The sequence below is a fragment of the Ochotona curzoniae genome, unplaced genomic scaffold, assembly GCF_017591425.1.
Source record: "Ochotona curzoniae isolate NIBS_2020 unplaced genomic scaffold, NIBS_Ocur_1.0 contig_2927, whole genome shotgun sequence".
In the NCBI taxonomy this organism is placed as follows: domain Eukaryota; kingdom Metazoa; phylum Chordata; class Mammalia; order Lagomorpha; family Ochotonidae; genus Ochotona; species Ochotona curzoniae.
Genome location: NW_024465654.1, coordinates 2,586,573 through 2,600,281, shown reverse-complemented (window position 1 = coordinate 2,600,281; position 13,709 = coordinate 2,586,573). Strand labels below are relative to the sequence as shown.

At 50.7% G+C, this 13,709-nt stretch overlaps 1 protein-coding gene across 2 annotated transcripts in view; it reads left to right on the top strand.

Annotated features, from left to right (window-relative positions):
* The first annotated feature begins 2,803 nt into the window (after positions 1–2,803).
* The window catches only part of VWF (von Willebrand factor), a 93,653-nt gene continuing 82,747 nt past the window's right edge, over positions 2,804–13,709 (top strand). For both annotated transcript variants that reach the window (XM_040979009.1, XM_040979010.1), the window contains exons 1-4: positions 2,804–2,858; positions 5,757–5,921; positions 12,163–12,265; positions 12,522–12,730. In XM_040979009.1, the coding sequence (XP_040834943.1) occupies positions 2,804–2,858; positions 5,757–5,921; positions 12,163–12,265; positions 12,522–12,730 (532 nt within the window). The remainder of the gene's footprint in view (positions 2,859–5,756; positions 5,922–12,162; positions 12,266–12,521; positions 12,731–13,709) is intronic.

Below are 13,709 nucleotides of genomic sequence, written 5' to 3'. Positions count from 1 at the left end.
TTTACTAAATGGCCTGAATCCCCAGGGCTGAGCCAGGAGCTCTTTCGGGGTCTCCCATACGGACGGCAGGTGGCCAGGTCCACAGGCCATCTTCTGCTGCGTTTCCCAGCCGCACTGGAAGTGGAGTAGGCCCTGGCATGAGGAGTGTGCTCATCATAGGCAGCAGCTCGCCTTTTGCATTCTCTCTCTTCTACTACTTTTTTTTTTTTTTTTTTTGGTTCTTTGATAAAGATACATTTATTTAATCGAAAAGCAGAGTGACAGGGAGAGGGAGAAGCTTCCATTTCCTAGTTCATTCTCCAAATGGCTACAATGGCTAGGGCTGAGCAGGCTGAAGTCAGGAGCCGGGAACTCCATCCAGGTCTTCCACAGGAGTGACAGGGACCCAAGTACCTGGATTATGTTTTGCTGCCCTCCCAGGCACATAAGCTGGGAGCTGGATCGAAGGAGGAGCAGCTGGGACTTGAACCAATATTCTGATGTGGGATGCAATCCTCCACTGGGCTACAATGCTGATCTCTTCCCTACTGTTTTTCTTCTTAGAGACTATTCATCTTCCTTTCCTGGGGAGGTTAGGGGAGTGACATTGGTGGGGGACGAGTCCTAGAGTCCTAGAGCAGGTGGTCCTCCATGAAAAGTGGAGGTGGGATTTCCTTCTTGGATGTTTAGGCTGCCTGTGTCACTCGATGCTGGAATCCTGCCATGATAAGGTCATCTCCCTCCTGTCCTGTCTTCCTCTCCCCTGGCCTCCACCCAGCTGCTCAGCTGCCTCTTCCAGCAGGAATCAGGTTGGCACATGTGGAGACTGAAGCTTTTGGAAATGGGAGGTTTGCAAGGATTGTGTATGTGTGTGTCTAAGACTAGGGGAGCAACTGTTTCCTGCCCTACCCCCTCGTTTACAAGGGCCTGTGCTTGTCAAGGGGACCTGCATCTCTAATCTGTCCACCCAGTTCTGCTAGGGACGCAGATGGCCCACTGTCCTCAGGGCCAGTCCTGGCCCCTTCATACCATGGGCGGATGGGAAGTTTGTGTTAGCCTTCCTCTCCACATGGCCGCCAAATTGGCTCAGGTCGAGGTGTTTTTCCCAATGTCCCTGGAATCCAGGCTTGGAAGCCAGACCCAGAGGCTGTGTTGATCCAGCCTGGCTTCCTCCCTGGCCTGGCTCAGCCTACCTGGAGAGTCAGCATCCCTGCATATCCCCCACCCACAGTGAAAACTTCGGGTGGGGGTCAGGGGCAGGGCTGGGGGGGTAGGGGTCTTGGGAAGAGCAAGCAGGCTCAGTAGGGCACCTTCTAGGAGGTCCCCCTCCAAGCTGGCCAAAAGTTTATCAGCTTGGCAGTGTTTCTAATAACATTTCCTGCCATTGTCTACCTTTGGTAATTAAGAAGAGGCCAATCCCTGGCCACTATGATGGGGAAGGAGGTGGTTGGTGGGCGTCACGTCTTGAGCTTTAGCTTCCCTGCTGTGGGACACAGGCTACTTAACAAGAAGACAGGCGGGAGCTGCCACAGACCCATCCAACCTCAGCTGGAGCTGTCAGCATGGCCTAGGGGTGGTGGCACCTTCATCACGTAGCCTCTGCATCTCCCTGAGGGACCTTGGCGACACCTGCAACCCCCATTTTCAGGGGAAGGTATGGGCTTAGGGAAGCAGAGCTGGCCCAGTGGTGGGAGGCAGGTGCCAGGCTGATCTCTGCACCCATGATGCTGGGCCTGTGACACCTTGGTGGTGGGGGCGGGGTGGAGAAGGGACGGACTAAATGTCAGAGGCAATCCCAAAGCCCCCTTCTTGCACTTGACCCTGGGGCCATGCAGCTGCTTCATTTCATGCAGTGGGCAAGCTTCTTTCAGCTGGAATTGGAAGGAGCTTCATCCTCAGATCCTTCCTGGGAGTTGCCTAATGTATTTGTGTGTTGGGAAGGAGTTAAAAGGTGGGGGAAGGGGAGACCTGACTCTGAGACCAAGACATGGCCGCCACATCCAGTATCGATTGATGCATTCCTCCTGCAGCTATGTCATGGGTTGGGTTTATCTCCCTTTTGGGTGGCTTCCTTTGGCTTCCTCCCCCATGAATCTCAGGTGACAGATTCTGCAGGTAATCATTCCCAGAGGGTGGGGCTGCAGTAGGGGACTCAAAAAGACTTGAGGTGTCTCTGCCAGCCAGAGTCGATTATTCCTTGCGGAAACCTGCCCAGGCCAAAGGCTGCTGGGCTTCTGTTGATTTATCCAATCATCCCAGCCAGCCAGCATTACCTGTCTCTTGGGTGCTGGACACCTAGCCCTGTGTGGGCAGGATGGAGGTGAGTGTCGCCCTGGGCTCAGGAGGTTCTCTGGGTACAGGGCAGGTGGCCTGAGGAGTGGTCAAAGTAGCGGCTCCTGAGCCTTTTTTAAGCATATGTGTCCATGGTAGCAAGAGAAGTGTAAGACAGCTCCTGGCCCCAGTTTGCGGCCAAGTGTGGAAAGCTGTAGTTGCATTTCAGCTCCCAGCTGCTGGAGAGGTGCAGGGAGGTGAGAGTGGTCTGGTAGCCTGGGGTGTGGAGAGATAGAAGTGGAGCTGCCTTCCTCTGTCTTTGGTCCCAGGACCATTTTCCAGGGAAGGATGCCTGGGGGTCTGGGTCAACTCACAGGGGTTGTTATTCTTGGACCTGGCACTGGCTGAGTCCACGTTCAGAGGAGGTATGGGGATCAGCAAGGACCAGTCTCTTCTCTTGCTTTAAAGCCATGTGTTTTCTCTCTGTGGCATGCACAAACAGTAGTACAAACCGACAGCTTGTCCAACTGGTCATCTCTCTTGCTTTCTGCAGATGATTCGGATCAGACTTGCAAGGGTGCTGCTGGCCTGGACCCTCGTCTTGCCAGGTAGGTTCCAAAGGACTTCCAGTCCGTACTCTTGCACCAGCACTGCAGGTGTGTCTGCAGCTCACCAGAGGCTCCAACCCTAGACTCGGCTCATGCTGGGCCAGCTACATGGATCAGCCCTTGGGGAAGTTTAGAGGGGTTGCAAATGCCTTCTCTTCTGGGACAATAAATAGGCAAAAGGAAGTGTCATGGAGGCATAGCATGGGGATGAAGGACTCCAAAACCTGGCAAGATGCTCTGTTTAGAAAGGATATGGAGGTCCCCAATTTGGCCTTCCATGCTGCAGCTGAGGGGTCAGCAAAGAGAAATGGCTGCTCCATATGTGTGCAGTGCCAAGGTCAGGGGTCAGTTCTTCTGGGTCCCAGGCCTGCTCTGCATGGCCTGAATGGCCCTCCCTCCCTGGCTGAGATGTAGTCAGTGACCGGGGGTCCTTGAATCCAGTTCTATTCAGACACAGTCCACTGGAGACAGGGCCCGAGACTGAGGCCTCCCCTGCCCCCAACCTCACATACCAGTTATTTCCTGGAATAGCTCAGAGAAGTCAAGCCAAAGACATTTGCCAGTTTATTCCTAATGGTGTTACAAAGGACACATCTCAGAGATGCATACAAGGGATGGGGAATTGGGGTGGTACAGCCAGGCCCCCTCCAGGCACACCTGGGACCCCCGGAACCTCCACATGGCCATCTCCCAGGAAGCTCTAGAAGCTCTGCCCCTTTGGGGTTGATATGGATGCTCCACAACCTAGGTGTGGGTGAGGAAATCATTGGCTGCTTATGGTCAACTTAACCTTTCATATCTCTCTTTTCAACATCCCATTCCTATAATCCTTCTGCCTTGGTCTTTTCTGAGATTGGTCCCATCCTGAAACTGCTTGTTCCTGGTCAACTCATTGGCATAGAAGAAAATGCTGAGAGGTGTGCATTTTGCCTTGAGATTAGGATGCCTGAATTTCTTATTCAGAGTATGAGTTTGCTGCTCGGCTCCACTCCTGACTCTAGTTGACTGCTGATATGTGTTCTGAGAGGCAGCAGGTGACAGTTGAAGTGATCGAGTCCCTCTCAGCCATGCAGAGTCTGGGACTGAGTTCCAATCTGGGTATTGTGGGCCTCTGAGGAGCGGCCTGGAGGGTGAGAGCTGTCTCACTTTCTCTCTCTCTCTGTAACTTAATTAATTTATTTTAGGATACAATTCCAAAGGCTTTGGGACTTCCCCTCCCATGTCTCCCTTCTGAATATCAGTTTTGCATGATTGCAGTCACACCGTCTGTACCTTCCTATCAGGCAGGGTCTGTGTTGGGAGACCCAAAACACTTAGATTTGCTGCTGGGACTCCCCACCTGCCAGTACACACACACACACACACACACACACACACACACACACACACACACATTTTGGAAGTATATACAATGACACATTTACAATATGATTGAGAAATAAACAGAGATTATGAATTGTGTGCACAGGATGATAACAAATTTGTCAAACATGTACAGTTGTCAGCAGGCTGCCAAACTGAGTGCAAAGATCTTGGAGTATTTCCTCTGCTAATTGCTGAATGTTGGGTCATAGATTTCATTTCTTTCTTCTTCTTCTTCTTCTTCTTCTTCTTCTTCTTTTTAAAGATGCATTTATTTGCTCTGAGAATGATGGCTCAATGACTAAATCCTCACCTTGCAAGTGCCAGAATCCTGTACAGGCACTGATTCGTGTCCTGGCAGCTCCACTTCCCTTCCAAGCTCCTTGCCTGTGGCCTGGAAAAGCAATAGAAAAAAGCCTTGGGGACCTGCATTTGTGTGGGAAAACAGGAAAAAACTCCTGAGTTCGGATTGGCTCAGCTTTGGGCGTTACACCCATTTAAGGAATAAACCAGAGGATGGAAGATTCTCTCTCTCTCTCTTTCTCTGTTTCTCTCTCTCTCCTCTCTGTAAATCTAATATGCCTTTTCAATAAATTTATTTATGTATTTTTTTATTGAAAATGCAGATTTACACAGAGAGAAAGTAAGTAAGAGAGAAAGAGTCAAAAAGAGAGATCTTTTATCTGCTGGTTTACTCCCCAACGACCACAGAGCTGGGGCTGGGCTGTTTCAAAGTCAGAAGCCTGGAGCTTCTTCCAGGTCTCCCACATGGGTCTGCAGGGTCCCAGTGCTTTGGGCTATTCTCCTTTGCTGCTTTCACAGGCCATGAGCAGGGAGCTGGATGGGAAGTGGCACACGTAGGGCAGAATCTTCCCATATGGGATGTTGGTGCTTGTAGGGGGAGGATTAGCCAATTGAAGGATTGTGTTGGGCCCTAAATTCTATTTCACATGAACTTTTTGAAGTAGTCTCCTAAATGTCAAAATACATAACTTTCTTGAGAAATCTCTTTCATTGTTATTGTGAGATCTGGGCTTTATTTAGGGGCTGAATGAAACAGCTTTAGTCTCTTTTAGAGGAAAAGAACCTCCTCACAACCCAATTTCCTTCTTATTTATTGATTTATTTACTAATTTATTTATTTGAAAGGCAGAGTTACATAGAAAGAAAGGGAAAGACAGAGAGAGATTTTCCATCCATTGGTTCACTCTCCACAAACTATATTGGTTGGGGCTTGACCCAGGCCGAAGCCATGAGCCAGGAGCTTCTTCTGGGTCTTCCCACTTTGGTGCAGGTGCACAAGCATTTGGACCATTTTCCCAGACACGTTAGCAGGGAGCTGGATTGCAAGTGGTGCAGCTGGGACTTGAACCAGTGGCCATATGGGATACTGGCATTGTAGACAGCAATTTTACTTGCTATGCCACAGTGCTGACCCCAAGCGCAATCTCTATCATATGCATCCGTATTCTTTCAATGTCAGTGAGATTGGGCTTGATGGTTCCAAGGTGCTTACCTGGTGGCCTCCCCCTCCAGGGACCCTCTGCACAGAAATGACTGGTGACCAGCCAAGGATGGCCCGATGCAGCTTTTTTGGAGGTGACTTCATCAACACCTTTGATGGAAGCCTGTATAGCTTTGCTGGAGACTGCAGCTACCTGCTGGCAGGGGACTGCCAGGAACGCTCCTTCTCACTGCTCGGTGAGTACTGGGTACTGAGGGGGCGGAATTCAGGGCCCTGGTGCACAGGAGAGAGAGCCTATTCTCACAGAGGTCCTATTCTCTTTTACCATGGGTAAAAGCACAGAGGGGGAGTGGTCTGTTTATGACACATGGCCATTTGTCTTCTCCCTTTTCTAGTGGGAGTACCCTTTGCTCTAGGTTGCAGGCATACTCCGGGAACTGGAATCATTCAGAAAAAAACATGAACTAGAAGGTCCTTTGGAGCATAGGAGGCTATTTGCAGCAGGGGGAAAAATCTTATCTTCTCAGTGGGATTGAGAATACCTAGTGGATACTGTGCACCTGCCGCTTCCCAAAGAAGTACTGGTACTGCTTCCCCATCACAGCTCTGTGGTGTAGCTGTAGTCACTGTGATTTTACCAAGAACCAGGACCCTAAGGAGGTTGCATCATGCTCCCAAGGCCCAGCAGATAACAGAAGAAGGGAGCTGGGCTTTCACCCTGGGTCTCTTGGAGATAAGGCAGTGTCCTGAGTCTGCAGGAGGGGTGCAGGCAGGGAGGGAGGATTCTGATGTGGAGAGTGCACCGTCAACATGACTCAACTGAGTGTGAGGTGTGAGGGACGGATGCTCCAGACGCCAGCAGAGGACCCTGGACCCAGGAGGCTGAGATGACCATGGACAGAGCCAGGAAGGTGAAGAACAAATGTCCGTGGATTTTGTCTAAGCTGGTGAGGGAGAACTACAGCAGGGAAGGGTTGCGACCTGGGAAAGACATGGGGCCCTACCTCACTTTTAACCGAGAAAAGTGGGGATTTGGAGTCAAAGGGCAAGTGTAGAGATGCCAAGGATGGAAAATTATCCAAAGGCAACATGAGGGCAAGGGAGATCCTGGTTCAACCAACCAGAAAGGGTTCTTTTTTGTTGTTATATTTTTATTTTAAATTTTTGAATTTTGTTGTACAATTTCGTATAGACTGGGATTCACTGCCCTCCCCCCCAAACTCCCATCCCCTGGGAAATTTTCCCCATGTTGCTTCAATAGTATAGTCCTTCATAAGGAGTCATAATTCCATCAGTCTCTTATTTAGGTGTGCCCCGACATTGCTGGTACAGACAATGTCAGACAGTCCAGCATCCCATTGTCTAAACATTTCCAACAGTTTCATTGGGAGTCCAATTTTTGTTTGGAAGCAGGGATGCATGTTGCATTGTACCCCAGAAAGGGTTCTTACCTGAGACAAGCCGGAGTGGTCAGATCTGGAGGACAGGAGCCAAGGGAATTTGACCAGATGTCCAGGCTGGGTGGGGATTACTAAACTCACCCAGTCAGGGTGCTTGCTGAATCTGGATTCAGCAGGCCTGAGACAGAGCCCAAGGTCAAGACCTGACATGGGAGAACGCTCCAAGGATCCTGACTCAAGTTTGGGCAAGACTTTTGTGGGATGTAAAGGCTTCAGGGCTGTTAGGGTTATTACTGAATTAGCTAGGTAGCAGCATTGTCTGTGTGCCCCACACTGGGCTAGGCTGTGTGGGAGCTCAGTGAGCTGACAGTGGCCATGGCATAGCCTGCCCCCGAGCTGTTCCTTTAAGCCCTGGCTGCCTCCTGCCTTTGTGCTGGGAAATCTCTCCCACCTAGAGTGACTGTGGGTGTCCCTGTTACTCTTCCACACCTCAGGGCAAGGCTGTGACCCTTTCATTTCTACTTCCTGGTTCAGAGCTTACTGGGATCTTGTTTGGTACAGAATGTGGGTGGGGACTTCAGGGGGAAGGAGCTCACATGAGGGGGCAGTGTGCCCAGAGGCTGATTACTTGGGTGCAAAGGACTAGGGGATGGGGAGTGCAGAGCAGCAGGGACAGTGCAAGACAGAGGAAGAGGCTGGGAGGCCTCTGCGCTTCTGGCCTGAAGCCAAAGCGGACATCCATATGGCAGGTGCACTGGCTCCCAAGCTCCATGGGCATCAGCACCACCCAGAGAGTTAGTAACAGACAGACAGCTGGGCTCCAGCCCTGGAATTCTCACTCCGTAGGTCTGGAAAGAGGCCTGGAAATTTCATTTCTGTTGGGTGCTCTTCAGCTGCTGCTATTGCTGCTGCTGCATAGGAAATGAAACTTTGAGAAGTATAGCATATAAGGCTGGGCTAGAGCGTGAGGCAGGTGTGTGAAGGCTGATGGAGAGTGTGTGGAGATTCGGGTCTTGGGCAGCAGGAAAGGACCCAGAGGGAACTGGTGCTAGGCCAAGATGGTCCAGAGAGGAGGCGGTATAGAGATAGTAGAGCCTTGGCAATGCTAACTGGCTAGGAGGCAAAAAGGGCCAGAGACATTCCCATGGTGCTGGACATTGAGGAAGACACATCCAGATAGCCATCTTGCTTTAGAGGCAACAGCTGGAGATTGGTGTTGCATTGTTCACTCCTAGAGTGTCCACGACAACTGAGGCCAGGCCAGGCTGAAACCAGCAACCTGGAAGTTCATTTGGGTTTCCCACCTAGGTGGCAGGGGCCAGGCCCAAGTATTTAAGCCTTTCACGGTGTGCAATAGCTGGAAGCTGGGATTGAGAGCAGAGCCCAGGAACTAGGGCATCCACGTGATACGCTAACCATTGTGTCAAATGCCTGCCTCATGTTCACGTCTTTAAAATAGAGACACGTGAAGGTCTAGTGGGATGAGCTGAAAGTGCGATGCGTTATCTCCACCTGAATCAGAGTGTTTACCTGCTAAGTAAGTGCTCCATAAAGACCCGATGTGCTTGGGTCATACATGTCTCCCATGGTCAGGTGACATCAGTGGTGTCCACATATTCACCATCCATCTGTCTACACAGGTCCGCACCAGAGGCCTGGCTTCTCTGGCTTCAGTGATCACAGGGGGAACTCCAAGGGCTTGGGAAGTCCTGCCTTCTGGAAGTATCTTAGGGACATTCCTCATTGGGCACTGGATCCTTCCCTTGTTTCAGGAGGTCATGGGCCTGAACGAGGCTGTGCAAAGATTGTATACGCTTTGATGTAGGTTGGTTTTGTTTCCCCGCCCTACTCCCCCAAATCTGCAGCTAATCTCAGAGACGATGATGATGAGTGGTTGCCTTTTCTGCTGTTGCTGGGGGATAATGAGGGTGTGAGAGGAGGAGGTGCTGGGAGAAGCAAGGTAATGAGGAGGCCAGAGGCAGGGGCTTGGAGAGGAGCCTAGAACTTGGACCTTGTAGTTTCAGTTGCACACAGATCCAGCCACGTCTGTTCCATTGTTCTTCGATGACATCCTGTTTCCGCAATTGACATTCCTTTTCAAGTGCCTGGGGACCCACTCACGTCCTGAGTGAAGCATTTATGTCATTCCACAAGGGCCCACCTGGTGCTGAAGGAGTCCCTTTCCTTGATCCCTGCTCCTGGTCAGCCAGAACCCAGGGTCAAGGCGAAGCCATCAGCCCACATAGAATCTAGAAAGAAAAACAGAGAGACAGACCTTTAAAGACATGTATGACTTTGGTTCAAAGTCTTGGCTGCTGTGTGGGTCCTGCTTTTGATCAGCCAGGAACTGCCGAATCTGGTCTCCAAACCCACCCAGAGGAGCCACAAACAATCAGCGACTTGCTGAGTCACTTCCGCGGACCCAGAAGCCTTGCTGCCAGCATGGTTCAAGGGCATGGCCAGCATAGATCATCACTCTCAGAGGCCCCAGATCAGAATCACAGGTGCAGAGGGTGCAGTGCACTTAGAAACAGCACGTGATTGCATGCTTCACCCCAGCCCAGACGACACCGACACCGGGAGCTGATCCTACAGGTGCCCAGGCCTCCTGCAAGCCCCGGGGGTGGGGGCAGACTCCTCTTGCAAAGCCTGGGGTGGTAGGTTGGGGAGGGCCTGGGCTAGAGCTTCGCTGGACAGCTGTTGCTGGCTCCACACTCGGCAATAACAGGAGGCGCTAACCTGGGGGTCTGGGACTCCCTCAGGGTCTCTGCAGCCTATATTGGATCCTTTTACTCAATTGCTGTTAGTTACCCACAAGGGAAGGAAGCAGACACCAGAGGCTGATGGTGTGTGCTGTGTGCACTGGGATTAGCCGAGTCCAGAGAGCCCAGATGCCCTGTTGGGCAGCTTTATGCCACAAATGGAGGTTTGCATTTACAGCCAGAAAAACTGGGTGTGTGCCGCGCTCCGTGTTAATGGCTTGGTGACTTTCCCCTCGGAGTGCATTTAGCAGTGTCTGAAGACATTGTGGGTGGTCACAACCAGGCCGTGGCTGCTGCTCATTATTTCACCACACCCAGTGTGGTCTCTGTGTGGCATGAGCACCTGGACCCTGTTGTCCGGCCACGTGAGGTGTGGAAAATAGAAACATCAGGGTGTGTAGCACAAGGTTGGGGTACGTTTTCTGTGTATGTGTGTGTGCGTGTATGCGTGTGTGCGTGTGTGTGTGAGATGGAGCTCTGGTGTTTTCACTATGCATTCCTGGCAATAAGCTTTAGGTGTTCTGCAGCTGACAGGCAGGGTCCCTCCAGCTGCCTTGGTATGTCAGTCCACCTTGCACACGTCTCCAGATCCCACTTGAAGAATCTCCTTGCCATGCCGTGGCCTGGATGTGGGTCTGCGGCTCTGCATGCTCCCTTGACCATTCCCATACCCAGTGCAGTTTACTGCTTGCTGAGGGCTTTTTGGTCTGTTGTCAGGTGAGGTGAATGGCTGGGTGGGAGCTGTTTACCATGAGGCAACCCCCCCACTCAGGAGTTCCCATTTTTTGCAGCAGGTGAGGATCTGGGGACAGCTGATCCCTCCCCACCGACTCTCAGGGCAGGCTGCAGCCAGGGTTCAGCATCGGCATGGCTTGGCTGGCTGCCTCTGAGACGTGTTGAGATGTGCTGATCTTGGGCTAGCGGGAGCAAGTCCTTCCAACTCTCTGACTGCACTGTGGGTCCGAGGCCTTGTTACCACTCACCAGTTGGCCAGGCTTCTTTATTCACCTGGAAAGGCTGGGTTCCTATACCCTCTTCTATAGTTCTCCTGGCTCCCCTGTTTGTTAGCTACCAAATTTAAGGAAAGCCTGAGAGCAACAGAGATAGAACTCACCCCTCCACTGGTTCACTCACAAATGCCTGTAATAGCCTGGGCAGGGACAGGCCAAAGGCAAGAGGACAGGAATTCCATCTGGCTTACTAGCTCAGGTGGTAAGTAGGGGACCAAGCACTTGGGTCATCTTCTCCTGCTTTCCCAGGTGCATTTGCAGGAAGCTGGATTGCAAGTGGAGCAGCCAGGAGACAAACTGGCACCCATATGGGATGCTGGTGGCACAGGTGGAGGCTTTACCTGGTATGCTACAGCGCCAGATCCTAACACATTGGGAGAGAGAGAGAGAGAGAGAGAGAGAGAGAGAGAGAGAGAGAGAGAGAGAACCTGCAACACCTGTAGCTAGAGGAAGGTGCTGGTTGGTCCCCAGCTTCGTGGCTGCCCCTGAGGTGTTCCCCCATTCTTCTCCAGCCACCCAGTTCCTGCGTTGCTTGTTCCCACCCTTTTAGGATCTCTGTGAGAGGGAGGGCCTACAAGAAGGGGAGACCACCCGGGGGACTGTCCTTGCTGTCAAGGGCTGAGTGGTCCAGTGCAGTGGGGGCAGAACTGTGCCGTTCATCTGTGAGGCACGCCGTGAAACATCAGAAATGTTAACTAATCATCATTTTGGGTTAAATATGTGTGTCACACTGTATCCCAAATATAACAAAAATATTGTTGTTTTTAAAGGATTTATTTTACTTACTTTAAAAGGCAGAGTTACAGAAAGAAGGAGAAATAGAAACAAATCTTCCATCCTCTGGTTTACTCCACAAATGGCTGTAGTGACCAGAATTGAGCTGGTGCAAAGCCAGGAACAAGACTTTCTTCTGGGCCTACCATGTGGATGCAGGGGCTTAAGGGCTTGGGCTTTCCCCAGGCCACAAGTAGAGAGCTGAATGGGAAGTGGGGCAGCCGGGACACGAACTGGTGTCAATGTGGGATGTTGGTGCTTGAAGGGGAAGGATTGCCAATTGAGCCATCGTGCCGGGGGTGGGGGAAGGGGCTTTTTTTTTTAAGATTTATTTATTTTTTATTAGAAAGATAGATTTATAAAGAGACAGAAATATCCTATGGACAGTTTTTCTTTTCAGGATATTTTTATAGACCGTTGTTCAGTCCTTTGGGGAAGTGTCCTGTTGAGATGATAGTGATGTGATCATTAATACATTTAAACATCTTTTCTTTGGTCATCATCTCTGACACTGACTCTTTCATCTTTCAGGGAACTTCCAAAATGGCCAGAGAGTGGGCCTCTCTGTGTATCTGGGCGAGTTTTTCGACGTGCATTTGTTTGTCAATGGCACGGCCATGCAGGGTGACCAAAGGTAAGTCAGAGGCCTGAAGAGTCCAACTTGGAAAACACCCTGGGGAGATTACATCCGCTCCCCGCTCCTTGGTTTTCAGCTGAGAAGACTGGGGTGTGTCCAGAGTATGCGAGGAGCAGGTGCTGTCTCTGGGAGAGAGCCAGGTGTGCCCACTGCTGGGCTGGGTCTCCTACCACCTGATACAATCATGTAAGGTGGGGAATGCATCTGGAAAGTGCAGGAGAAGCTCCTTCCGAGCTTATTCTTTGCCTTGCAGAGTCTCCTTGCCCTATGCCTCCAATGGGCTGTATCTGGAAACTGAAGCTGGGTATCACAAGCTGGCCAGCGAGGCATACGGCTTTACGGCCAGAGTGGACGGCGATGGCAACTTGGAAGTGCTACTGTCAGACAAATACTTCAACAAGACCTGTGGGCTGTGTGGCAACTACAACATCTTTGCTGAAGACGACTTCAGGACCCAAGAGGGTGAGTTTTTTCTGGGAGCCCATTTCCCTGAAGCACGCTAAGGCTGTTCACTGCCTTGCCCACAAACATGTACTAAATCCTGAATCCATTCAAGCCTTGCCATAGGTTCACGCTGACTTGTCTTGCCAACCTCATGCCTAGGCCTCCTGTTGAATCTGACGTTGGAGCTCCTCAAATCTGACTTTGTTGCCAAGTATTGATTTCTTAAAAAGAAGATTTATTATTATTTTATTAGAAAGGCAGGTTTTACACAGAGAGAAGGAGAGCCAGAGAGAAGTCTTCCATCTGCTGGTTCACTCCCCAAATGATTGCCAATGACTATAGCTGAGCTGACTGGGAGCTTCCTCCCAGTACCCCATGTGGGTGCAGGGGCCCAAAGACTTGGGCCATCCTTCATGGATTTACCAGGACATAAACAGACAGCTGAATCAGAAGTGGAGCAGCTGGGACACAACCCATATGGGACACTGGTGCCAATAGAGGATTAGTCTGCTATGCCACTGCTCTGGATCTAGCTTTTACTCTTTTCCTTTGATATTTAGTTTAGATTCTGGGGTCAAAATGCAAAGACAAAGTTCTATTCAAAGCTAATAGTCAAAGCCTATAACTTCAGTCAGCATAATTGACGTTTATTCCATCCGCAACCCCTCCAGGCTGCTCTAAAGTAACATGATGGAGATCTGCCAAACATCCCCCTTTGGGACTGTAGCAATTAAAATGAAGTGTAGTTAGAGTAGCTTGCAGTGCAGCTATCTAGTTCCCCATGGAAGATCCAAGGAGTGTAAAGGGACAGTATTTTGGTCATGCAAAAATCGAGGCCTTGTGTTCCTGCCCCTGGTACAGCGCTCAAGACTGGATGTGTAATGGGAACACCGCCTTTGCCAGATCAAGTGAATGACAGCTTAACTACAAGATAGGGCAGTCACAGTTGCTCTTAGCTTAAATAACTCTGTTTTTCCAAAGCTCTCACAGTAATTAG